The sequence below is a fragment of the Astyanax mexicanus genome, chromosome 24 (genome assembly GCF_023375975.1).
Source record: "Astyanax mexicanus isolate ESR-SI-001 chromosome 24, AstMex3_surface, whole genome shotgun sequence".
Taxonomy (NCBI): Eukaryota; Metazoa; Chordata; class Actinopteri; order Characiformes; family Acestrorhamphidae; genus Astyanax; species Astyanax mexicanus.
The window spans coordinates 26,478,578-26,505,177 of NC_064431.1; the positions used below are offsets into that span (position 1 = coordinate 26,478,578).

Consider the following 26,600-nt stretch of genomic DNA (forward strand, 5'->3'; position numbering starts at 1 on the left):
ATTACATATACTGTACACTTTGTACAAGTAATAGAAAATATATTTATACAGCTCTGCAAACAATTAAGAGACCACTTCTGTCAGTTTCCGAATCAGTTTCTCTGATTTTGCTATTTATAGGTATTTGTTTGAGTTCAATAAACATTGTTGTTTCATTCTATAAACTACAGACAACATTTCTGCCAAATTACAAATCTAAAATATATTGTCATTTAAAGCATTTATGTGCAGAAAATAAGAAAAGGCTGAAATAACAAAAAAAGATGCAGAGCTTTTTGTCAGACCTCAAACAGTGCAAAGAAGTTCATATTCATAACATTTTAAGTTCAGAAATCAATATTTGGTGGAATAACCCTGGTTGTTTTGTAATCACAGTTTTTATGCATCTTTGCATGTTCTCCTCCACCAGTCTTACACACTGCTTTTGCATAACTTTATGCTACTCACTTCTGGCGCAAAAAATCAAGTAGTTCAGCCTGGTTTGAATCAATTATCCACTTGTAATCATCCATCTTCCTTTTGATTATATTCCAAAGGTTTTCGATTTGGTAAAATCAAAGAAACTCTTTTTCTTTCCAGAGCTGTATAATATAAACACACAGAGAGATGATAAAATAAAATAAAAATAGCAAACATAATCAAACATAATAACAGAAATGCTTTTTAAATAAATAAAACACTCAAAAAAATCACCTGTATCATTCTTTGTGTTCACATTCCACCAATAAATCTCTTTACAACCCCGTCTATGAGTCTTGCTATGTCATCACACAAATGTGTGTGAGTATTAAAAATACATTTTAATTCTATCATTTATAAAACTTATATAATTATATAATAATTTAATATGCTGTACACAAACAGCAGGGGTCTGTGTCTTTGCTATTTATGGGCTATACTAATATCTCCCTAAGTACTGCTAGTTCTGTGTTAGCAACCTGCTGTTAAGCCTACATAGGCACGTATTAGTAAAGCCCATACAATAGCAAATACACACCCATGCTGCTGGCAGTACCGTCAACCACAGCTACCAGTAGTTGAGCAGCCCCTCACTGTTAAATCTATGACTCTCAGACTGTGAGGTTCAGTCACTATAGAAACCCAACTAGTTTATTTATTTTGGGTCTATGAAGCAAATAAAAAAAAATGTATATAAAGAATTACATGTATAGGGAAGAGGAATTTAGTGATGCTGAGGTACACCAGGGTGTATTTTGTGCATTATCTTTATAAATGCATTAGAATCAATACGATGCTGGTTTTGGAATCATTATATACATGATTATATACTATCAAAAAGCGTCTATTTTCTGGTCTATTTTCATAGATAAGGCGCACTGGATTATAAGGCAAATTATGCGACACTAGTAAGGAATAGCGGTGTTGCCATGTTTTTCTTCTAATTCAGCAGGTCTCACTGCTGAGTGGTAGTGGGTGTGGTGGGGGGGGGGGGTGCTATCTAAATTAAGCTAAGATAAGTTAACAAAAACTGCGGTTCTTAAAAACTCATTTTCTTTTAAAGTCAAACAAGTGATGGATGTTACTCTACACAGATTTCTCTCCTGAAAACTGTTTATTTGGGTGAGTAAAGCGTGTCCATTTATTTACAGTATGCTTAGATTCATATTTCCACTAAGGCTGGATGCAGCAGCATTATCATTAGCGGCTAACCAGGGCGCTATCAGCTAGCGGTTCGTCACATGTACGTCACAGACTACACTCTGATATACTCATCTCTAAATGGTGAAAGAGCTAGTGCTGCAGTTAGCGGCTAATGCTAATACTGCTCCAGCCTTAGTGCTGAAGAAACTTCACTAAAACTATTTAAAACCGCTGTACTTCAACAGAGTAGCTTTTCTGCTCTTTAATACCTGACTGGTAAAATTCATACATAAGGTGCACCAGATTATAAGGTGCACTGTTGATATTTGGGAAAATTAAAGGATTTTAAGGGTGACTTAAAGTGCGAAAAATACAAGGAAACATTCTATTAACCAAACATTGTTAGCTAGGAAGGTCTTTTGGTACAATCAAACCAGCAACACAAGCAAAAAATGAATGAATGAGGTTCGTATGACATCATCCAGCCATCAGACCACATCAGATACACAACATAAGCAAATAATAAGCAAAAACAGAATGAAAAAGGAACAAAAGAACAAAAGCAAAGAGTTGGAGGTAACATTCATCACAAAGTTTATTCATCACAATAGCTAACAAGCGTGCTAAGCTAAGCCATACGACACACATGCTAATACATCCAGTGAGCAGTCCAGCTTTAATGTGTGTCAGAAGAAAGCCAACATGCCCCCAAGCCACCACCCCCACCCCCCCTCATCCCGTTTCTGCATCAAAATAACAGAGACATCAAGAGCGAGGGGACGGAGGGGGATTTGGGGGGGGGGGGGGGGGCGCTTTACTGTGGACAGGGCAAACGTTTCTTTTCCCATACATCCACACATCCACAAAAAGTGGGTTCCCCCCTGATTATGCATGTGAGGAAACGTGGGACGGGGGCCTCCACACAGATCAAAGGCCACCTCTGACCCTACGTGCCCTCCTGCGCCCCTCCGCCATTGTTCGGTGACAGTGTCCACCGGAGTGACTGTCAGCGCCACACCGCCATCACCCCACATTAGCATTAGCAGCACAGAAAACTCACTCACTCTGCAGGTATTTAGGGCACATTTTTAAGGCTTTCTTGGAAAGATCACATCCCTCATATGGACTCAAATAATATACAGCTTAAAAATTATAAGTTTCTTTGATTTTACCAAATTGAAAACCTCTGGAATATAATCAAGAGGAAGATGGATGATCACAAGCCATCAAACCAAACTGGACTGCTTGAATTTTTGCACCAGGAGTGAGTAGCATAAAGTTATCCAAAAGCAGTGTGTAAGACTGGTGGAGGAGAACATGCCAAGATGCACGGAAACTGTGATTAAAAACCAGGGTTATTCCACCAAATATTGATTTCTGATCTCTATGAATATGATCTTGTTTTCTTTGGTTTATTTGAGGTCTGAAAGCTCTGCATCTTTTTTTTTTAAATAAAAAATAAATAAATGCTCTAAATGACAATATTTTAATTTGGGAGAAATGTTGTCCGTAGTTTATAAAACAAAATAACAATGTTCATTTTACTCAAATATATACCTATAAATAGCAAAATCAGAGAAACTGAGAGTTAGGGAGTTGGGGATAAAGAGGTTGGGTTGTGATCATCTAAAACCCTCACCTGAATGCAATCAAATCAATCCAATAGACGGTAGAGACAGTTACCCCAACTAAAACAAAAGTCTTTTTGAATTCAGAGGAAACAATGAATGTGCAATTGTCCCAATACTTTTTACATATTTTATAGTATATTTTTGAAGTGGTGATTTAAACACAGTTAAGAGGTTTTGCTATATTGACCATACTTTTAAACACGGATCTACAATGAAAAAAAATCTTTACTTTTGCTATTTCAGTACAGTTTCATGCATGTACAGACAAAGTTCATATTTAATGAGGTTTTTAATATTTAACACTTTTGTTACAAAAAACGTAACACTCTGGGACAAGCTATGAGCTACAGCAATCATTTCTTAATACCTATTTATACATCGCTTTAAAAAATATTTAAAAAACTAATACAAACCAAATAAAAATAAAGAAAATAACGTGTAATTTACTTCTCTGCTTTACTTTGCGTAATTTCCTTATTTCCTTTGCCAACAAATATAACCGTATATCAGCCATATAAAGCAAATGTAAAAAACAAAAAAAAAAAAAATATATAAATATGGACAAAAAACTCAATACATCAAGCAGCAGAAATAAATACAGATACTTACATAAATATACAGAGATGCCCAAGTCACATGACACAGCCTTACTACTAATACTGCCATCAGGTTCTGTTTAACTAAGCGGACAATGATAAGCACCGTCCACTCGGGTACCTTAGAGTCTTCAGAAGAACGGCATCTAATAAACTCTTGATTTTAAAACACCAGCTGGCACTCTTTGGAACTCTTGTCACTCTTTAGTTTTTAATGATTTGGATAATTTATGCGCTTCACACTGGGAAGTATCGCAAGAATGCTAGTGGAATGTGTAGAAAGTTTTCTTTTTTTTATTAATTTGTTTCTAATTAGTTCCCATTTTTTCCCCTTCAATTTGGAAGGTCAACCCACTCATTATGACTCAGTTGGCCCCCTAGAGCACGGCCACTTGTCCTCTCTCGGACTCCGGCCACTGATGGCAAGCCCATTGCAGGGACGTTTTCTTTTTTATTATTCATTTATTTCTAAATTTATCTCATTTTCTCCTCAGTTTGGAAGGCCAACCCACTTATAAGGACTCAATTGGCCCCTTAGGAGTATGGATCACCAATTTTATCCACAGTGGGCCGGTGTGGGTGCAGGTGTTCATTCCAACCAAGCAGAACCACACACTATACAGGTACTGTATTTTACAGACTATAAGACGCGCTATCAATGAACGTCTATTTTCTGGTCTATTTTCATACATAAGCTGCACCGGATTATAAGGCGCCTAAGTAAACATGACTATTTGGGTGAGTAAAGAGCTTCTATTTATTTACAGTAAGCTTAGATTTCCAATATTTTCAACAGTTAGCAACGGTTAGCAGCAGCACTAGCCACGATACGTGCTAGTAAATGCGCTACACTCAGGAGCCATGTGTGTTCCGGTAAGCCAGGGTGCTATCAGTTAGCAGTTCGTCCCATGTAGCTTGTTTTAACACAGTAAACACAAATGTTACAGTCTTAAATACTCACCTCTGAACTGTGAAAGAACTAGCGGCTAATGCTAATGCTACTCCAGCCTCGGTGCTGGAGAAACTTCACTGAAACTTCTTTATAGCTCTGGCTTTACTGCTCCTTACAACACGACTGGTAGAATTCATACATAAAGAGCACCGGCTTATAAGGCACACTGTCGTTTTTTGGAAAAAAATTAAGGATTTTAGTGTGCCTTATAGTGCGAACAATACGGTAACCACTTGTTTAAAGGCTAAAGCTAGCTGATTGAACATCATGTAAGTAGCATCAGGTGTGCTTCTGCTTTATTTGAATAAAACCTCCATCCCCACTGGTCCATTGTGGATAAAATTGGTGACCCAGGCCATTTTAGCTTGGTGGCAAGCTCATTCCTGGAATGTTAAATAAAAACTTTCTAGGAACATCCAGATAAATTTACAGACTGAACATTCTAAGAAGAAAAAATTACAATTGAAATGTAGTCAAAATGTTCTACTACCCAAAAACTGTTAGCTTGGGAAGCTACAAGGCATTATTTGGTAGCAAACACCAATCAGTCAGAGAAAGTCGCAGAAATCTAAAAATGTTGTGTAAGGTTTTAATCATTTGTACAGTTCACAGTAAGTCATAATGTGTTCTAATCCACTTCAACAAGTCCTTCGAGCCTTGTTGTGAGCTTTCATACATTGTTAATTAATCATGTTAGTCATTTTAGCATTTTTTAATAAAGAATTCCTTCTTTCTGCACCTGAGAGGCTGGACTCAAATGTACTAAGATATAATGTGCGTAATGCTGTAAAGTTGTGCTACCATCCAGATGTGGGGAGGCTAGTAAGTTGGGGGTTTGAGTGAGGGAACAGAAGTGGGTGGGGGTTAATCACGAGTGAGGTAGACACTGATGAGTGGCCAGGAGAGCGAGCTCCGCTCCGGGGATGTGAAACTAAACAGGCCTCCCCTTTTTCTAGTTCTTGTTTTTCTTTTAGAAAAAAAAAGACTTTGGCTAAAAAAACACACTTTCACAAGTGTACACAGAGTGTGACTGAAAATAGACCACAGAACTGAACTCTAAAATACCGGCACTTTAAAGAAGTAACGTTACAAATAGGATATGACTGTTGTAAAGAATTACATCTATTTGATTGCTTATAAAAGTCTGAAATAATCTTAAATATACAAAATAAAACATACAAAAGGATCCTTAAATCAAGTCTCCCTTGTTTTCAGAAAGCACCATTATGAGATTCATATATTAATGGCTGGCTGAGTTGCTTTCGAAGTGAGGTATGGTTGTGAGCTGAAAGTTGATTGAGAGAGAGAGAAAGAGAGAGAGAAATAGAGAGAGAGAGAGAGCATATGATATGCACGGTGACCAAATCACTTACAAGCTAATACATAACATACACAAGTATCAGAACAATAACCAGCATATTCATACAGCTGAAGCACCTTGTTGTGAAATGTGCCGGTGGATGGTGAAATACTGTATGGATGTACTCTAGAGAGGGCGGTGATGATCTGGAACACTGCTGCAGACACTTCTGCCTCAGTTTATACATTAAAAAAATTTAAAAACAAAGTTTCTCAAACATAATACAATATAGAAAAGCGACTAATGTGTACATCTCAGTAGAAACAAATAGTATAAACAAATTATAATAACTATACAACACTAAAATAATACCTGTGCCTGTTCATCACTTTCTGGTTTATGTAGTTCATAAGATTTAGCATAAAAAACAGTACATAAAGTTAGCTGTTGTACTGTGGAATGTTTACCGTAAGAACTGGCATCCAACAAAAAAAATAAAAAAAATAATGATAATAATAAAAGTCCTCATATACAAAAAAAATGTGAGATAAACAACCCACAAAAGTAGAAGATATATGAATTACGCAAGGCTGCTCTAACGTGCTGTACACATACAAAAACAAAATATTACAAAAAACAAAATGTCTTCTTACATAATAAATTAGAAAACTCACTAACTAACTAACTTGCTATAAACTACATTCAACTCTAAAAGATTCACTTAGTCCTGAATTATTTATTATTTATTCATATCCTTCTGCAGAACCAAAAAGTCAAAAAACCACCAAGCGCTAACCGTTCAAAGAAAAAAAACAAAAAAAAAGAAAACTCAGTACTCGTTGGACGGGCAGCGCAGGCAGCACATCTTTATCACATTTTTAAGAGAGAGAAGATGTTTGGTATGTTTTTTTTTTTGTTTGTTTTTTTAAGGAGCAAAAATTAGTCTCCAAAAGTTAAGCAGCGACTCCTGACACTGACACTTCAAGATCACACACAGAAAAGGATCACTTGGGATTGGCTCTTTTGGTTTTGCCATGCTACGTTTTTTTTTGTTTTGTTTTTTATCGCGAGCTCCATGTGTGCCAAAAATTAAGGCCGGTAAAGGGGGAGACAGGGTGGGTTGAGAACAAAAAGAGGGAAGGGTTTACGGGCGTACCGAGCTCCACGGGTCCGTGCTCCAGTGCGGATTGGCCGAGCAGGACTGCGTGTTGCACTGTTCTTGGTCCGACGGTTTGACAAAAATTTCACAGCTCAGGTCGTTAAAACGCTCCCCGTTGGGCCGCTGACAAGCCACCAGCCGCGTCTTTATTCCCCCACCACAGGGCTTCGAACACTGCAGAGAGAGAGAGAGAGAGAGAGAGAGAGAGAGATGCAAGTTGCAGGATTTGAATGAAGTTGGACAGAAAGACAGAACAAGAAAACAGAGAATTACAACTATGTACACATTTTCAAATTGCTGGTATTTCATGTGCTGAAAATGCTTCTGGCAACATAAAAAAGCAAAGACACTCCCAAACCAAACCACGCACCAGCATGCAGGCCCAATAAACACCACACCCTTCAAAAAACATGGTACCTTGGCAAGTTTATTCATCTAAATCTGTTTAAAATCTAACTTCTACTGCAGACATAAGAAAAAACCCATAGGCAGTAAAAAAGAAAGGGGCCAAATTCTGAAACCCATTAATCATCCAGATCACAAGCCATCAAACCAAGCTAACTTGCTTGAATTTTTGCACCAGGAGTGAGTAGCATAAAGTTATCCAAAAGCAAAGCAGTGTGTAAGACTGGTGGAGGAGAACATGATGCCAAGATGCATGAAAACTGTGATTAAAACCAACCAGGGTTATTCCACCAAATATTGATTTCTGAACTCTTAAAACGTAATGAATATGAACTTGTTTTCTTTGCATTATTTGAGGTCTGTGAACTGTGAAAACTGTAAACTGTGTTATTTGAGGTCTGAAAACCCAGTAGCTGAACTCCTGGGGCATAGCATCAACCTAAGATAAAACATCAAGTGTTTTCTAAGCTGAAAGTTACGGCTCACTTTATGAGATCAAAATCACAGGGAATTGCTGTGGAATTCTGAAGTTCATTGAGTTCAACAGCAATGCAAACTCAAGTCGTGTCCTGAAATCTCCTTTTGAGAACCCTCTTCTAATAGAGGTTCAAGTGAAGCATTGGCTCCACAGCAGTGCATGGTGCTTCTTGGTCCCCTTGAGATTTCTGCTTCCAAAGTAATTTGTCATCAAATCAGTGAGTTCTACATTCACTTCAGCCACAAACTAAATGTAATCCAGTTGTCTTGGAAAGCTCATACATAGTGTAAAATGAGACAATCGTCAGTTCTAAGAGTCGGTCCAAGTGTTTCTGGACCTGAAATTTCTTATGCACTCTAAGATTAAAATCAGTGGGGGATTTTTTTTGGAGTTCTTTGTAATTTTCTAAATTTGTAATTTTAACAATTTTAACAGCAAAAAGTCACATCCAAAAATCTCACTTTGAGAACCCACATATAGAGACCAAAGACTAAAAGCAGGGGCAACACAACAAAACTTGGTGCTTGGTCCCCTTATGATTGCAGCTTTCAAAGTAATTTGCTATCACCTGTCACAGTGGTTGAAATCAAAATTTGCTAAAATATTTTCTAAATGTTGGTTTTAAGTATAATAGGTAGCTCTTAAATAGATTAAAATGTTCGAAAAGAAAAGTCTTGCAAATGTTAGAATTTTGTAGTTTATTGAGTTCAACAGCTACATTTAAAAATCTCATTTTGAGAACCAAAATCTATAATAAATAAAGACCAAAGTCTAAAAGCAATGGCTTCACATCTGTAATTGTGTCTCATCTCATCTCATCTCATTGTCAACCGCTTTATCCGTGAAGGGTCGCGGGGGGGGGCTGGAGCCTATCCCAGCAGGCATCGGGCGGAAGGCAGGATACACCCTGGACAGGCCGCCAATCCATCGCAGGGCAGACAGACAGAGACAGACACACAGACACATTCACTCACACACTCACACCTAAGGGGCAATTTCAATCAAGTTCCAATTAGCCTGAACGTGCCGTCTTTGGACTGTGGGAGGAAACCGGAGAACCCGGAGGAAACCCACGCAGACACGGGGAGAACGTGCAAACTCCACACAGAAAGACCCGGGTCGCCCCAGCCGGGAATCGAACCCAGGCCGTCTTGCTGGGAGGCGGAAGTGCTACCCACTGCGCCACCGTGCCGCCCCTGTAATTGTGTGATTAGGTCAATTTAACAGCTAGACAATTTTCATTTGAAAGAGTATTTGAATAATATACAGCTCTGGAAACAATTTATAAACCACTTAAAAAATGATGAGTTTCTCTGATTTTACCTAATTGAAAACCTCTGGAATATAATCAAGAGGAAGATGGATGATCACAAGCCGTCAAACCAAACTGAACTGCTTAAATTTTTGCACCAGGAGTGAGTAGCATAAAGTTATCCAAAAGCAGTGTGTAAGACTGGTGGAGGAGAACATGCCAAGAAAACTGTGATTAAAAACCAGGGTTATTCGACCCAATATTGATTTCTGAACTCTTAAAACTTTGTTTTATTTGTATTATTTGAGGTCTGAAAGCTCTGCATCTTTTTTGTCACTATAGCCATTTCTCATTTTCTGCAAATAAATGCTTTAAATGACAATATTTTTTTTTGGAATTTGGGTGAAATGTTGTCTGTAGTTTATAGAATAAATAATCAATGTTCATTATAATCAAACATATATCTATAAATAGCATCAAAATCAGAGAAACTGATTCAGAAACTGAAGTGGTCTCTTCATTTTTCCAGAGCTGTATATGTGTGTGTATGTTTTGTTTGAAGTACCTCGCCCCAGTTGCCGTAGACCCACTGTGGGCAGGGTCCGGACTCGCAGGAGCGCTGCTCGTTGGGCTGCATGCTCTCATCACAGCTGTTAGCAGGATAGCCGTTCTCATCCTGGCAAACGACCACACGCCTCTGGAATCCCCCGGCACATGTGCTCGAGCACTGAAGCGTGAGAACACACACACATGAGAACACACTCCATACCCCCACAGCCAAACAAAACACATACTTAAAGAGCATAGACATAACATGGCCAAAAAATAGTTTTTTTTTAACAAGATGTTTCATTAACATTCGCTGTGAGGATTTGATTGCATTTAGCCACAAGAGCACTGAGCATTAGCAGTAAGGGCAAGTATGTCAGTGAGTCGCATAATTACAGTAGTTTTGCCATTTAAACTCATCCTAAAGGTACTAGATGGACCTCTATCACTCCAAAGACTTTATTACCTTCAAGTCAAAAGGTGGAATTGAACATAGGGCCCTCATAGGCTGGTACACAGCTATTCCAGAGCATCGTTTTACAGTTCACTAGGTAAGGAAGTCTAGATAATTATATTTGGATATATAGTCCAAATTAACATAGCTCTGCTTTGCTTTTTAGTTAATAGTTTTGTGTTGTTTTACAAATTTTCCATTTACTGTATTTTTTGCACTGAAAGGCGCACTGTATTATAAGGTGCACTACCATTAAACACCTGTTTTCTGGTCTACTTTCCAACATAAGGTGCACCGGATTATAAGGCGCTTTATACAACACTAGTAAGGAACAGGGTCTAGCCATGTTTTCCTTGCTTCCTAATTCAGCAGGTCTCACCGCTGGGTGGTGTTGGTGGGTTGGTAACTAAGCTCACTAGAGCTAAGCTAAGTCAACAAAACTGTAATTCTACTTTTTTTTTTCTTGAAATTTTTCCCATTTTCTCCCCAATTTACATGGCCAATTGCCCAACCCACTCATTAGGACTCCCCGTATCACTAGTAATGCCCCAACACACCAGGAGGGTGAAGACTAGCACATGCCTCCTCCGATACATGTGAAGTCAGCCACCGCTTCTTTTCGAGCTGCTGTTGATGCAGCATTGCCGAGTAGCTTCACAGCGCGCTCGGAGGAAAGCGCAGCGACTCGGTTCTGATACATCAGCTCACAGACGCAGCCTTGTGCTGCAGACATCACCCTTTAGTGATGTGGGGAGAGAGCGGCATCTACCAACCCGGAGGGAGCAGGGCCAATTTTGCTCCCTCTGAGCACCAGCAGCTTGATGGCAAAGCTGCATGAGCTGGAGTTCGAATCTGCGACCTCCTGCTCATAGTGCCAGCACTTTAGACTCCTGGACCACTCGGTGCCCCCAAAATTAATTCTTAAAAAAAAAAACATTTTCTTTTAAAATCAATTAAGCACAGGATGTTAATCTACGCAGATTTCTCTCCAGAAAACTGTTTATCTGGATGAGTAAAGCGTAAAGCTTCTGTTTATTTACAGTATGTGTGAAAAATACAATTTCTTTAAGGTAAAAACCAAAGGAACTTGGGATGCACCAAGTATTTAGCAAATTATTTTTTTTCTGTTGAAAATAGCAAAAAAGTAATTTTAGTGTTGGGACAAATAATTGAAAAGCAATGATTTATACTGAACAATGAAATGTTTAGTGTTCAATAACTGCTTTAAATGATAGTTGTTTTGTATTTTTTGCAAAAAAAAAAAAATATATATGCAATGGTAAAAAATAGTATTCAGTTTTCAGCCTTTGGCCATATGATTCAATAATTCAGTTTCAGTTTCAGCCATCAAATCAAGCGGAGCTGCTTAAATTTTTGCACCAGGACTAAATCGCATAAAGTTATCCAAAAGCAGAGTGTAAGATTGGTGGAGGAGAAAATGCCAAGATGCATGAAAACTGTGATTAAAAACCAGGGTTATTCCACTAAATATTTGAGGTCTGAAAGCTCTGCATCTTTTTTTTTGTTATTTCAGCCATTTCTCATTTTCTTCAAATAAATGCTCTAAATGAAAATATTTTTCTATGTAATTTGGGAGAAAAGTTGTCTGTAGTTTATAGAATAAAACAGTTTCGGCCAATATTGTTTAGTTTATGTTTAGTGCATTCCTGAACACTCGAGTTAACATCCCAGTTTACAATGTAATTCCTATCATGTCACACAGATATGATGCATCTATCTAAAGGAAGACCTCAGACTGACACACAGTATAGTCTCTAGCTGTTTACTCCCTTATACTGACATACACTGCGTGCAGGAAATACTCTAGAAACAATATATTTCTAATTCCAGCTCATTCGCAGTATCCTCCTATACAAGGAACACATGATATCCCAGGGGGAGGACAGGCTATTTTAGGCTGCTGTAAATGTCTTTGATTATTTATAATTCCAGATGTCCAGAACCATAGAAGAGACAATGGTCTTTATCTGAAAAGAGGAAATGCTGACGACTCAAAGTCTTGCTAGTATTGAGGCCACTACCCCACCCTGTTACTGTCCAGGAAAAGAACTCATGTTTTTTTTTCCAAAGTGAAAAATATCACCTTGTATCATACTTGCATCTTATTGCACAAGATTCTCCTAAAAGCAGATGTACGCTATATGGACACTCAGCTGAAGCATCTTTCATAAGACAGCATATTATATGGATGTTATCTATCTACTTATAGCTATGATAAGTGTATACTTTATACTTTTTTAGACGTATAGAAAGGGCTTGGCTCATTTTAAGGTTGCTCATAATGTGGTCTTAGTTCTTGGACACTCATTTTTTTGGACACTCATTCAGCCAGTGTTGGTGGTCTTACCAATTCAAGGGTATTACAACCAAGTTTGTCCCTGTAAAGCTACTACTGTATGTGAAAAGTGCTACATAAATGCATTTTAACTGAACTGTATTGAACTGATTTATGGAGATACAGTAATTTGACAAACTTTTAGGGCCCTTTTTAGCGATCTACAGCGCATTAGTCAAATACTTATTGTGCAGCTGGATTTAGGGCGTGACATTGTGTCTTTGGTATCGTGAGGATGCAAAAATGCGCTTTGCGTGGTTTAAAATGTGCAGAAGGCAAGTACTAATTCTATTAATTAATCATGGGTGTGTTTAAGGCGTAACGATAAATAAACATCAGTGTTTCACTTGTCAGTCACTTTAAGAGCCAGGTGAGCTCTGACTTTGGCACGTTAGTATCTCAGAGTGGCGCTTTGTGCGTCTCAGCAGAGGATACTGACCTGCGCGTTCATTCTGTGAAGATAGGCCAGCAGCTCATTTAAGGGAAAAGCAATGTTATTTTATTCTTTATTCTGTTTATTGTTAAGTTGTAAGTCGCATTTGCGCAGTGTAGTGCATCCGCATGTGTTTAATGAGCAAAGGCTAAGATATGAGTGTTTGTCAGGGTTTTAATCAGTCGGTAGTGCACCTGTATTTCCCACTGCCAAGATATGTACCTGAACACACCTCACTTACACCAGATTTATTCCTAAACTACAATGCTATTTTAATGGCGAGGGCACAAGAGATAAAAATAGACTGTTGACAGGAGGTATAAGATAGCAACAAGCATCATGTCGTGCCTTGAGCAGGGTGTACAATAGGGGCCTTAGTGTTTTTTAAAGGCTTGGAACACTGACCGCTCCCCATGGTCCAGTCCTCCACTGGTGTGAGCGCCCTCCTCGGATCCGGTCGGCTCTGCCAGAGGACGGGGTTCTTTTTCGGGCGTCTGAGTTGGGTGGGAAGCCCCCGTGGTCACTGGAGCGAGACGGACACTGGGCCATGTTACACTCCTGCTCCGTCGCAGGGCGATCGTCGGGGTCACACTCGCTCATATCCACCACCTGGTCCTGGTCACTGAAGTTCACGCACAGCACCTGCCGAGTGGCCTTGCCCTGACCGCAAGAAACAGAGCACTGGAGACACACACACATACATACACACACAGACATACATACAGAAAAATAATGTTAACAAACATAAGATACATACATATATATATATAAGTAAATATATCTAGGCATGCATGACAGCGATACACATTCTTTTCATTCTGCAGCGGCACACTTCACTATTCTAAACATCAGACACTTGAATTTGTCCCCATGTTACTTTCATGGATTCTGCAGCCCAGATAGTCTTTTCTCAGTGATAGAGAAAGTTTAACCTAACAACCTGAGGAAGAAATATATTGGGGTATTTCTCTAAGCAGGATTTCAGCAGTTAGCCATATAATTGAAGCTAAACGTCAAGTCTGTCAAGCCCTTCCAAATAAGAAGAACACTAAAGGACAGCACTCACGGTTATCCAGCTTAGCGAGAAATCCTGCTTTGTGAAATACCCTACCGAAAGGCTTTACAGAGCAAAGTTCAGGAGCAAAGTCACAAATTGAAGTTGTGTTAATGGAGGGCTCGCGAACTGGAGTGGTCAAGGTATTAAGGTTTGTTAATTTTGGTCTGAAAGGTCATTGAGAGCTTTCCAATATCGGTAAGAAATACACACTATACAGTATACTGTTAAAAGCATGTGGACTTAAGTAATGCTCCATTTATAATCCTTAGGGTTTAATATAATGTCAGCCCACCCTTTACAGTTATTCCAGTGTTATACCAGCTTCAACTAATTTGGGGAAGGATTACAACAAGGTTTAGGAGTGTGTTTAGGAGAATTTTTTCACCATTCTTCCCAAAGCACAGTAAGGGTCCATCATAAAGCCATTGGGAACCTTAAATTTGTAAAAAGTAATATTTTTGGGACCGCCTTTAGCTTTGATTGCTGGACGCATTCACTGTGGCATTGTTTCAATAAGCTTCTGCAATGTCACAAGATTTATTTCAATCCAGTGTTGCATTAATTTTTCACCAAGATCTTGCAGCATCTTGATGATGGTAGAGTCTGACCTCTGCACAAAGCAGCACTTCTCCATCCAGCACATCCCAAAGATTCTCAATGAGGTTAAGGTCTGGACTCTGTGGTGAACTCTCTCTCAATCCATGTGTGAAAATGATGATCTCATGCTCCCTGAATCACTTTTTCACAATTCCAGCCCCATGAATTCTGACATTGTCATCTTGGAATATGGCCGTGTCATCAGGAAAGAAAAAATCCATTGATGGATTAACCTGGTCTATAATCAGTATATTTAGGTATTGAGGTCAGCTGACCTCATTCTTTCAGTACATACTGTTGCTGAACCTGAACCTGCAGACCAACTGCAGCATCAACCACACATCATTTGCTTAGTTAAATCCAGGTGGCGACCTTTTTTGTTTTGGCCAGACAGTGTATCTTGGTATGCTGAAACATTATTCAAAATCCTGTCCTAGTTGGAACTTGTGTGGAGTGTGAATTTGTTTAGAATATAAAATTGGCCCACTGGTTGTTTACAAGCCAGAGCTACTGTTTCTATACATTCCATGCATGCATCCTCTGCACTTGGCAGTTTGTTGGATGTATTTTATTATATACAGTACAGACCAATATGAGGCCACAGTTCTTAGAACCACAGCAGTGGAAGTTACAGTATGGTCCTCCTAGAATTCTTGTCTGAAGTCCAGTTCTATAATGGTTCTGTGTTGGTGTTGTCTCTGAAGCTTTGGAATGAATGTCTTCCTGCAGCACTGCTCTACACATCTCTGACATAAATAACAGGGGGACCCTCCCTTCTCCAATATGTGTGTGTGTGTGTGTGTGTGTGTGTGTATCAGAGTGGGAGTATCAGCACGGCTCTCGTTTTGATGGGAAACATCTGTAAACATGACGATCCTCCTCCCTCTCAGCATTTACTCGCATGCATTCGCTAACAGCGCATAATTCCCCTGAGCTGCAAAGCCTCCTAATGATTCAGCAAAACCCTACGCCAGAGCTTTAAGAGCTCAAATTTAAGCTAAAAAAAAAGAAAAAAGAAAAAGAAAAAAACCTTGTGGCTAATAAGTGTATGTCAAATGCTAATGAGAAACCAAAGCAATTGTGATAGGGGTCGTTTGTAAGCTAATTTAATTTCCCAAATTTGTTCAGCCTACATAAATGTATAGCCCATTTTAGAATTGCAGGTAATGAATTTTTAAGCTTGGGAAAATCGGACTCATTTGTCTACTCTTATCATTACAACTGTATAAACCATTTACATCTGTATCAGAGTCAAAAGAAAAATAATTGACATTTTCCACTATTTTATTCGAGTTAGACTCAAATTAGATTCTTCACAACACAGCTAAAAAAAAATTATGAATAAAAAAGAGAACAAGAGATTTACAATGTCTTCAAATCTACAATGTAGAAAGTAAATTAAATAAATTAAAAAAACACTGAACGAGAAGATATGTGCCAACTTTTGACTGGCACTGTATATGCAATCAGCTAGTATTATTACAAAAAACTGCTGAAGATATACAACAATAAAACATCCAGGAGAAGTGATATGTGAAATATGAATGATCCATTTAGTTAAATGACATTTTCTCATTCTTTTATTACTATTATTGAAAACACCAATTTTTAGACAGCAAAATAAGTACTAATTCAGCAATCCTTACAACCAAGCTGAGATGTTTACAAATAAAGTGAAATAAAGTTTCCTCTATCAAGTTTGTCATGCATGTTTTAATCCATTGCCCCATGTTGCCTTTATCTCCCCTCAAACATACAAGTACATACTAAATATTTCGTCTGACACAACTAATATGAATAAAATTGCATTTTACATTTCTTACATTCATCCTTTTATTTAAATTTAAATATCCACTATTAGGGGTGAGCGATATGGCCCTAAAATAATATCACGATATTTCATGGTATTATTGCGATAAAGATACTCTTGAGGATATGACGAAATACTGAATTTAAAAATGATTTCAAGAATACAATAATTAAATTTTCTTATTGCATATGATATGATATGGCACACCCCTGACTGAGATATTAAAAAATACAAGAAATTTATCAGATTTGTAACAGAAGTTAATGATCCAGAATGTCATGGCACTAATATTGCGCTCAACATATATCCAGTATTAAATAAAAAAATGAATGATACTGAACAGAATCTGTTTCTAGTAGATCTATAATAGGAAATGAGAACAGTGGGAATTTTTCTTTTGCTAAAAACAGCAAAAAAGTAGCACCCTTATGTGATAATTAGGGGTGGGTGATATGGCACGATATTTCAGGGTAAAATATCGTTCACGATATAAAACATTTTTGGCGATATTATCATGTACGATATGATATGGCACACCCCAAAATATCCACTATAAAAACTTGCATCTAAAGGGCTTTAGGGCCTGGGGGAGGTGCTGCTGCTGCTACTACTGAGAGACTGTTAGCAAAACCGCTAATTCTGACAGGATTTTCTCTAAACGCTTAACTTACTGAGGTAAAACTTTTTTATTATGAGTTTTTATAAGCTGTATCATATACAGAGTGGAATAGTGAGTAGTTACAGAGTGAAGATACATCTCTACAATTTTAATTTGTGGAAAAATATGACCAATATGAGAACAGTTAGCTAGCTAAGTTAGCTAGCTAGCTAACTACTTTTTACCTTGTTATTAACTGCTTGTTAGCTTGCTAACCGCTAGCTAACTTTAGGTTAAGGTGACAAGCCAACAGTTTAAGTAAAAATGTATTAAGCTAAGTTAATAACTTCTCTTTTATTTTATATATTGTATCTCTTTAGTGTTTTAACATTTCAACTTATTGGAGCTATTTTAATCCTTTTATTAAACCATATTCCCACAAAAGTGTTAGCATTTCTACCCATATGTTACTAAGCGTAGCTACTCACTGCTGTTTTATTATATTTTACAAGGCAATACAATATACTGTGCAGTGAAATAGCACTGATTATGCTCTCTATAATGAAACAAACTGTAATATAAGACTATTTAGGTACTAACCTAATTCACTAAAAATATATAAAGGTAAAATATCATCATATCACCTTGCCCTAGTGCAGGGGTGGGTAAGTTAATTAATAAAGTAATAAACATTGTTAAACAGTCAAATAGTAAAAGTAATGTCTTACTAATTTCTAACATGACTAAAATTTTCTGCTTAAGAATTTTGCAAATAATAATAAATTGAGACATTAGTTTCAAACCGCTGTAATGATTAATTGTGTCCTATATAGTATCAAAAAATAATTAATTCAGACATTCTATCACATTTTATTATTATTATTATTATAAGATTTTTTTTATATATATATGTTAAAACATGTCAAATGTAAGCTTTGGTTTAAAAGGGTTAAACAGTGTGTCACTCAAAGCTAAACGTGCTACTTAGAAGAATCTAAAGTATAAAACATAATTTTTTGGTTTTTGTTTAACACTTTTTGTTGGCAGGATAATTCTGCATGTGTTCCTGTATAGCTGTAATATAGTCTTCAATATTAAACTTACAATCAGGGTTTGTATGGTCATGAAAAACCTGGAAAAGTCATTGAATTTCAAAATAGACATTTCCAGGCCTGGATAAGTTGTGGAAAAATAAAAGTACCCATAAAGTTTTGGAAAAGTCATGGAAATTTGATTTATAAAACTTTGTGTTCCAGTTTATCGATGGAGAAAATATATTTTGAGCTCAGCTCAGAGGTAATTCACTAATTTAGCCCTACACAATGAAGCTCTCAATATTCGACACACATTTTATTTTTGAAGATTGTGTTAACATTGCTTAAAGATATTTTTTAAATCAAATTAATTTTAGCCCTACTGTGATAAATTTTGATTATAGTTTTATTTGATTTTTGTGTTTATTGTCCATGTCTGTACATGATGTTTTAACAATTGTATGGTCATGAAAATTTGCCTTGAAGGCATGAAAAAGTCATGGAAATTTCTTGATTAAAAACTGTATGAACCCTGTACAATGTAAAAATCATAAAAACAAAATAGAAAACACATTGAATGAGAAGAGTTGTGTCCAAACGTTTGACTGGTACTATATATTAATATTAACAGTATATACGCCCAGCCCTACTTGGGACAATGGCTGACGTACCTGACTCCACTCTAAGGCCTTCCACTGACCGCAGGCCCCCACAGAGCACACCTCTCGGGCTGGGGGTTTGGGCAGGTGAGCACAGGACGAGTCCTCCGCCACGCCACCCTGGTTGTCACGACAACTGACATAGCGCATGCGCGTGCCCTTCCCACAGGTGGCGCTACACTGTGGCAGAGAATGACAAATAATATGACATTAATTTTAAAACCAACACGCGTTTTACTCATTTTAGCATATTTTATGTATTTTACTTTTAGTATTTTAGTATAGTACCTGAGTCCAAGAGCCATAGCGCCACTGAGTTTTATGACCGGGGTGAGGCACCATTTTTGTCTCTGGAGAAACAGGATGGGTGATGGGACATTGAGAGATCTCACAGTCCTGGAGAGAGTGAAAATAAGAGAGAGAGAAAGAGACAGAGAGAGAAAGAGAGAGAGAGAGAGAGAGAGAGAGAGTTTAGTAAACCAGAGCAAGAGAACCCATACATAAACAGTGCATAAACAACCCAAGCTGTTGATGTCACTCGCCAAGTAAACTAAACTGCATCTGATGCAGCAGTTTAACACTTTAGATTCATTAACACTGATGTCAGATGTTTAGCTGGTCTTTAAGCTGTGTGTTTCTATTTTAACCCTTGAATGTCATCACAAAAACAGCTTGAACTTTTTCTACCTGGCTAATATTACATTTATTTTTAATTATAATAAGATTACAGACATAGGCCAGTTTATGCTCCAAATGTTCTTCAGTCTTAGTGTGTAAATATATTAAGTTCAGAAATGTTATAAATATATACATTTTCTCAAGTTTGTCATTATCTAACTTTTTTATTATTATGCCTACAGATACAACACACACAAAGCTGTGGGGGCACTATGACCTGGGGGAGGCACTGCTGCTGTTGCTCTAATCCAGATCTGCCTTAGCTGTGGCAGGATGTTGGATACATGTAAAGGTAATTATTTTTTTTTTAAATAATGCATCATTTACAGATTTGAATCAAAGGAATTGTACAATTTCAGAAATTTACCTCAGGTATGGGATCATATATATTTTTTATACATTTTATATATTTCACAGTATAGAACTGGCAGTTAGTGTTCTCCTCCAAGCGTGTTCAAATAAATGTGTACAAATAAATATAAACTGAATATGCAAACAAACAAATGAACAAACAGGAATGCAAGTCCCACAGGAACGCAAGACGTTAAATTAAAAAGGTGTTAAATTAAAACCGACCTTTCTGGTTTGGTAAATTGGGTAAAGATGTGAAAGATTTTTATGCTCGTTATTCATTATTATTCGTCAGACACTGAGTGTTACTAGCTTTAAAAACAGCTAAAAACCTTCTTTTTTAGCTTAGCTTTTTATTAGCATATTTCCTGTTCTTTGTTTTTATTTATTTATTTTTATTTGATTGACTTTGTTGTTCTTATCTTTATTCTGTTTAATATTTAATGATTTTTATTTATTTAATATCATTTTATTCAATCTTTACTTTATACTTTTTAACTGTTTTTATTTGTTTGATATTACTTAATAGTTTTACATTGTTCTGTTTTATTTAATTTTACTGTGAAGCACTTTGAGCTGCATGTATGAATGGTGCTATAACTGCTGTATTAACTGAATGCGCTATTTATTAATTCATTCATTTATTCATTCAACTGAATAGAAGAAGATTTAAATTGTTCAAAGATGGTTTAATTTAATCTAATCTGATTCTCTTTCCCATGCGCTTTCTTGTCCTCGATAGTTGCAAGAGCATCAGCTCCATGTCTGCAGTGTTGTAGGATGGTTGGGGGCTATGGTGGGCCACAGTGTACCAGAGCTTTACGCCTGACTGCGTGGAATCACACTCAGGGAAACTGACCTGCATCAGGGTCACTGCATCTTACAGCATAGCTGAGGATTAAAACCAGGGGGCCTCCCTCTTTCTCTTATTCTCTCTCTTTCTCTCTCTCTCTCTCTTTAACTCTCTCTCTCTCTGGGTTAGTTGTACAACAATACGCACTACTGCACACATACACACAAGCCCACATGCGAATACAATGGACATCAGAGCGCCCCCTGTTGAATATACAGAACCCCTTTAGCAGACACTGTGCTGCTTTTCTGTGTTTCAATCAATTGCAATCTCTCTTACCTGTGTGTGAGTCGGTCGTGTAGCAGCATTGCATTCTGTGTCATCCATGACGGCGCCATATGAACCCACCACACACTTCACTGCTCTCAGCTGATAGCCGGGGCCACATGAGGTGGTACACTGAACACACACACACACACATACACACAAGAACAGTTAAGTTATTGTTATCTTATCTTATCGTTAATTTTTCTTACATTTCTTGTACACTATATGTCAGACTTGTTGTCCAATAGAAAATGACTCTCTAAAGCACATAAACAGAAGGTAGGGTTAATAGAATTTAGAGTATTGCTGTACAATTTTATTACATTTATTGACAAGGGTGTCAATGAGCTAAAAAAGGATAGTGAATGATATTCTTACTTCATCCTCAACTTTCCAGTCAATCCCAACAGTATAGAATGTGACACCATAACTACATTACAAAGAACAGCTCAATCTTGTGGAGGCGTTTCTATGTCTGTAGCGAGCCCATGACTGCCATTAGGAATGGTACCAATAGGTTTACGTAATTTATCTGCTTCAGAATGTCTATCAGTCTGTTCTTTTGGCAATACTCCTCTACAGGGACTAGAAAGCTGTGTGTGCATTTCCACATCTGTGTCATCATTCAAAGAACCCTTTGTACAACCTTCTTTTTAAGCATTTCAGTCCACAGGCCCACAGGCCAATCACTTCCCTTCCCACCTACCTGCGCTATTTTCCCCCTAGTTTCCTTTCCCTCTCACTAACTCCAGTGAATTGAGGTCAAGCTTGAGTGGTTTTTTTTTTCGCTCGAATTCCACAAGCTTCATTTAACGTCTTCAAACATACCTTTAAAGTGATTGCTTACTCTACGCTATAGGAGCGTCTAATCTCCATCATACGCTTGGACTTAAAGGTGGTTCGCGGACACAAGTGATCTTTCCAGCCAGAGCGAGGTCTTCTCTCTCATCTTGTGGGCTTTTGATCCCAACTTTCCATTTTTGGAGCTGAGGGAAATAGTTTTTGCTATAGTTCATCTATTTGCGTTTTTGTACACAGTTATAAATTGCTTATGCTACCGATGTGCACATGAGCGTGCAGATGGGTGAGGATACTGTATACAGCTGCTTGTTTATGCTTGTCTTGGCTTTGCTCTTTATTAGTGTAAACTTCAATCTGCAGAGGAGACCAAATTTTGCGTGTGGTGTAAATCAAGAAGAGGGGGAAAGAAATGTACTATATATCTCACTGGGGGATATTTTGCTCAACACAGCATCACCAGTTATCTGCCTACTTGCTTTGAATAGTGTCAGGTTTTTATGTGGCCTCAGATCTCAAATCTTAGACTTCTCTATCACTTTTGTTCCACAATTAGGAAGGCCAATTACCCCACCCATTCACTAGTAATGCCCCCTACTCTAGGAAGTTGACGCATCTAGTCAGATTCTGCATCTTTTTCATCGCTCTGGCTCCAGTACTTCAACAAGCAGACGCCTGTGATGACTAAAATTAGATTAGTACTGATGAGGAAAAGAGCGCCATCTACCCACCCAAAGATAATGGAATTGCCTTAGTCCTCTGGACCACTCAGAGCCCAATCTCAGATTTAATTCTTTAGAACATATAAAGACATGCTTTTTCTTTTATAGAAACAGAAAACCATCAAACAGTTTAGATATTTCCAGACGAACAGTGCTGTGTTTTTTATTAAAATGACCAAAAACATGTCCGCCATGTTTTCAAATTTGTAACAAGAGTCTGTGGAGGTTCAATAAAGACAAGAAATCAAGCCAGATTCGCTTTCTCAATTGGTCAGCCTGCCCCATTCTCCCAGAACAAGCCTGACTTCCTTTGAGTTTACCTTCATTGAGTTTACAGCATCAGAAATTGAATGCCCAGTTTATCCAAAAAGGGCGTTTTCACAGACCTTCCAAACCAAACTCCGAACCAAGGTTTAGTTTTTGTTACATTGTGTTCAGTATATTTGATTAAGTTAGTTTTGATTTCACACTGAACACTCGGACCCAAACAATCCTTTGCATATTTTCTTTAGCATATTTTCTTTGACTGTACTCACCTGTCCCCACGGGCCGACCTGCCAGGATGCACACTCCTGCTGCTGGCATGCCTGCACCGACTCCGGTTTAGACGAGTCACAGAAACGGTCGTCCAGTCGGTCCTCTCCAAACTGACACCACGTCTGTCGATGCTTGTATCCTTTTCCGCAAGTCACCAGGCACTGCCAACAGAGCCCGGATAGAATGTAAGTATAGGACATTTTTAAAGCAAGGCCTGATAGTATGTTCCAGATGGATAGGACATTAACTTTCTGAAATTGTGTGGGGTTTTAACATTTCTCAGTCCACAGTGTCAAATGTGTACTGGGAATACATTATAGTAGGCCTAAATTACCACCATCCACATTGGACAGAGCAGTGGGTAGTAAAGATTGTGACCGGCAACTTCTGGCTGTAGTTGTCTATGCAAACAGACAAGCAATGCGATACTAGCTCCTGTCCCAAGATACTTGACTCTAAATACTAAACGTGTTTACCTCTGACCATTCCCCAGTCTTCCACTGTGGACACAGAAACTCGTTGCAGGGCTGGACGGTGAGCTTGTCTCTGGAGTTGCACTTGCTCTCATCGGCATTTCTCTCCGCTGACTTTCCACACACCGCGCTCCGGCGTTGCGTTCCACCCCCACAGCTTTTAGAGCACTAAACAAAACATGAACAAACAAATGCAGTAGTGTTAATAGATGCTCCAGGCTTGCAGTGGTGCTCCTATGTGGTTGCTATGGTGTTGCCAATTGTTTGTTTTGGTATTCCTAGTTATTGCTATGTTATATGGTGCTTTGGATGAGTTTTAACCTTATTGAAAACAACTGTTTACAACCCGTAGTGTAACCTAATCTTCAGGCACCGCCATCTTAATGTAAAGGTAAAGATAGAGATTAGGTTACGCTATGGATTGTAAACAGTGGTTTTTAATAAGCTTCTTCTGCACCTTTAAAGTTATAAATGCCTCATTTTAAATGTCAGGGCTCTCCGGATTCTACCAATGAGGTGTGGAGCTACCTTAAATACCTACGGTGTAAAAAGCGATTTATCTGCAGGGGCAAAATATGCCCCATATCATTCATTCTAAAGCATGTTTGGAGAAACTGCTAAAAATGACTGGATCTCGGAAAGCTGTGGGAGAGCAGAGGTGGGCTTTTTAACAAAACACGTTTTACTACACCAAAAGTCAATTTTACATCAGAGTTCTCCTTTAATTTCACTCTTAATCATATTCAGTCTCCACCCAACAGTGGTGATGTTGCATTTTTAGCTCTGCAGAGGAGCTACGAGGTTAATGTAGCTAACCAGTATTGGATGCTGTTGGCTCATGTCCACCAGTTAGCAATTGGAATGCCTTAATCACCTCACATTTCACATTAAACATGTCAAGTTCTAAGATGTAAACTCTAGCATGTCCCCTCACCTCTGACCAGGGAGAATACTCCCAGCCTCCAGGGCTGCAGTCTCCGTGGCAAACCTCCTTGTCGTCAGGCTTGCGCTGGTTGCTGCAGTATCGGTCGTCGACCTTCTGGGTTTTGCTGTCGGATCGACTGTTTTTGGCACAGTAGATTTCCAGGGTGCGGTAGCCAATTCCACAGATAGCTGTACACTCACTCTTGCGGGCGATGTGCCACCTGTCAAACAAAGAAAAATAAAAGTTCTGTACCTGCCTGACCCCAACCTCCTGTTCAACTTCTTTGTATCAAGTTCTGAGTGGTGTGGGAGTTTCCCAATCTGTGGGAGTTGTCATATGCGTCAAACAACTAGAAAATGGTTTGGTTAAACATTGCACAGCTTAATTGGTTCCCACTTCCAGGCACTTGCCAGACTGTGAAACAGTTTTTATAAGGTGGTTGCTATGGTGTTGCTAGGTAGTTGCTATAGAGTACTGGTGTTGATGCTAGGTAGCTGTTATGGCATCCCAGGTACCTGCTATTGCATTGCTGGGGTCATTGCAACAGCGTTGCTAGATAGATGCTATACCGTTGATAGGTAGTTAGTTGCTATGGTGCATTTAGGTCATTGCATTGATATCCTACATGGTAGCTATGGTGTTGCCAAACTGATGTTATATCAATCAACTTAAAGTTTTGGTATATTATACTTTGTAGCTGGGGTACTGGCTTATGCCGCTCAGGCTGATTGTTGTATTATACTCTGCAACCAGGATGTATGCACATATGGCTCAGGCAGAATCCCATATTATACTCACCCTGGGTGTTGCTACATGCAACTCGGGCCAATTCCCATATTATACTCAGTAACCAGAGTGTAGGCACAAGTGGCTTGGGACAATTATCCATACTATACTCAGCAACCGAAGTGTTTTCACATGTGGCTCGGGCCAATTCTCATATTATACTCAGCAACCGGGGTGTTGGAACAAGCAGTATGGGACAATTCTCATATTATAAATGGCAATGAGGGTGTTAACACATGCGACTCAGGCTAATTTCTATACTATACTCTGCAACCGGGGTGCAAATAAGAGTGCTGAACCAGGCGAATGCTATACAATGAGAAATTGCCTGTGTGATTTTTGCTATCTGGAGTATGGCTGAACGTGACCTTAAAAGTGGCAAAATTAGGTTTAAGGCCATACCTGAGTTCACAGTCTGTGTTGCACTGTTCTGTGATGGCAGCAGGTCGAGGCGAGCCATGGCATCTCTGGTCTGAAACCACCACACGGTCTGACTCACGACTGCACAGGATCTTCCTTTTACGCTCTCCTGAAAAGAGCAACAAAGAAATTGAATCAACACTGTGAGCTTTGTATTTTAGGAAAAATAAGTTGGTTCACAAATTCATAAAAATAACAGTAAGGCTCACATGTGAACAAATGAATATGTAGAGGATGTGTATACAAATCATTACTTCTATTAATGCATCCAGAATTCAATGCAGCAAGTTATAATTTCTGCAATCTCTCAGGCCTGTTCTAAAATCAGCGGTGGTACATGTAATTGTGCATACACCATTAGATATCCAGCACTTGGCTGTAAGAGGCTGTGAAGGCTGGCCAGAGATCTGGGTGGAAAATTGAAGCCCAGATGTTTGGACTGTCTGCACCGTAAGCTCAGAGCTCTACTGCTCTCAGTGACCTCTGTGACCCTGTTACACTACGTCTCCAACAGGACACATGAAGCCCTGCAGAACAGCCAGCACTAGAGCGCTCTTATCTTCACTATATACTCCCAACCCTCAAATTATAGCTGCCCTGATTTTCTAAAACAGAAAATACAGTTTGAGATTAAATTCAGCCTTAGTTTGACTTCATTCCTCACCTTGACACAGGCGACTACACTCCTGCCACGGGCCGTATGCATCCCAGATAAACTGCTGACTCTTATCCTCAATGGGAATGTTGTAGGAATACCTGACGTCTGGATTGTAGAGGTTACCGACGGATAGCACCTGCAAAGAAAAAATATATTCAATGAAATAAATACATAATTAATTAATTGAATAAAGCAATTAGTAATCTAATA

The 26,600-nt window shown here is 38.5% G+C and overlaps 2 protein-coding genes across 6 annotated transcripts in view; one reads left to right on the forward strand and one right to left on the reverse strand.

The window, feature by feature from the left end:
• Positions 1-26,600, forward strand: part of LOC103029679 (solute carrier family 2, facilitated glucose transporter member 9-like) — a 1,095,244-nt gene that overhangs the window by 241,492 nt on the left and 827,152 nt on the right. The window lies entirely within an intron of this gene.
• Positions 1-26,600, reverse strand: part of LOC103023416 (A disintegrin and metalloproteinase with thrombospondin motifs 9) — a 94,786-nt gene that overhangs the window by 32,558 nt on the left and 35,628 nt on the right. The window contains exons 18-28 of the mRNA XM_022682812.2: positions 26,397-26,526; positions 25,715-25,841; positions 24,536-24,746; positions 23,605-23,769; positions 23,128-23,289; positions 21,084-21,203; positions 19,211-19,318; positions 18,935-19,102; positions 13,573-13,848; positions 9,941-10,102; positions 7,238-7,414 (exon numbers count right to left, since the gene is read on the reverse strand). Of these exons, the coding sequence (XP_022538533.2) occupies positions 7,238-7,414; positions 9,941-10,102; positions 13,573-13,848; positions 18,935-19,102; positions 19,211-19,318; positions 21,084-21,203; positions 23,128-23,289; positions 23,605-23,769; positions 24,536-24,746; positions 25,715-25,841; positions 26,397-26,526 (1,806 nt within the window). The remainder of the gene's footprint in view (positions 1-7,237; positions 7,415-9,940; positions 10,103-13,572; positions 13,849-18,934; positions 19,103-19,210; positions 19,319-21,083; positions 21,204-23,127; positions 23,290-23,604; positions 23,770-24,535; positions 24,747-25,714; positions 25,842-26,396; positions 26,527-26,600) is intronic.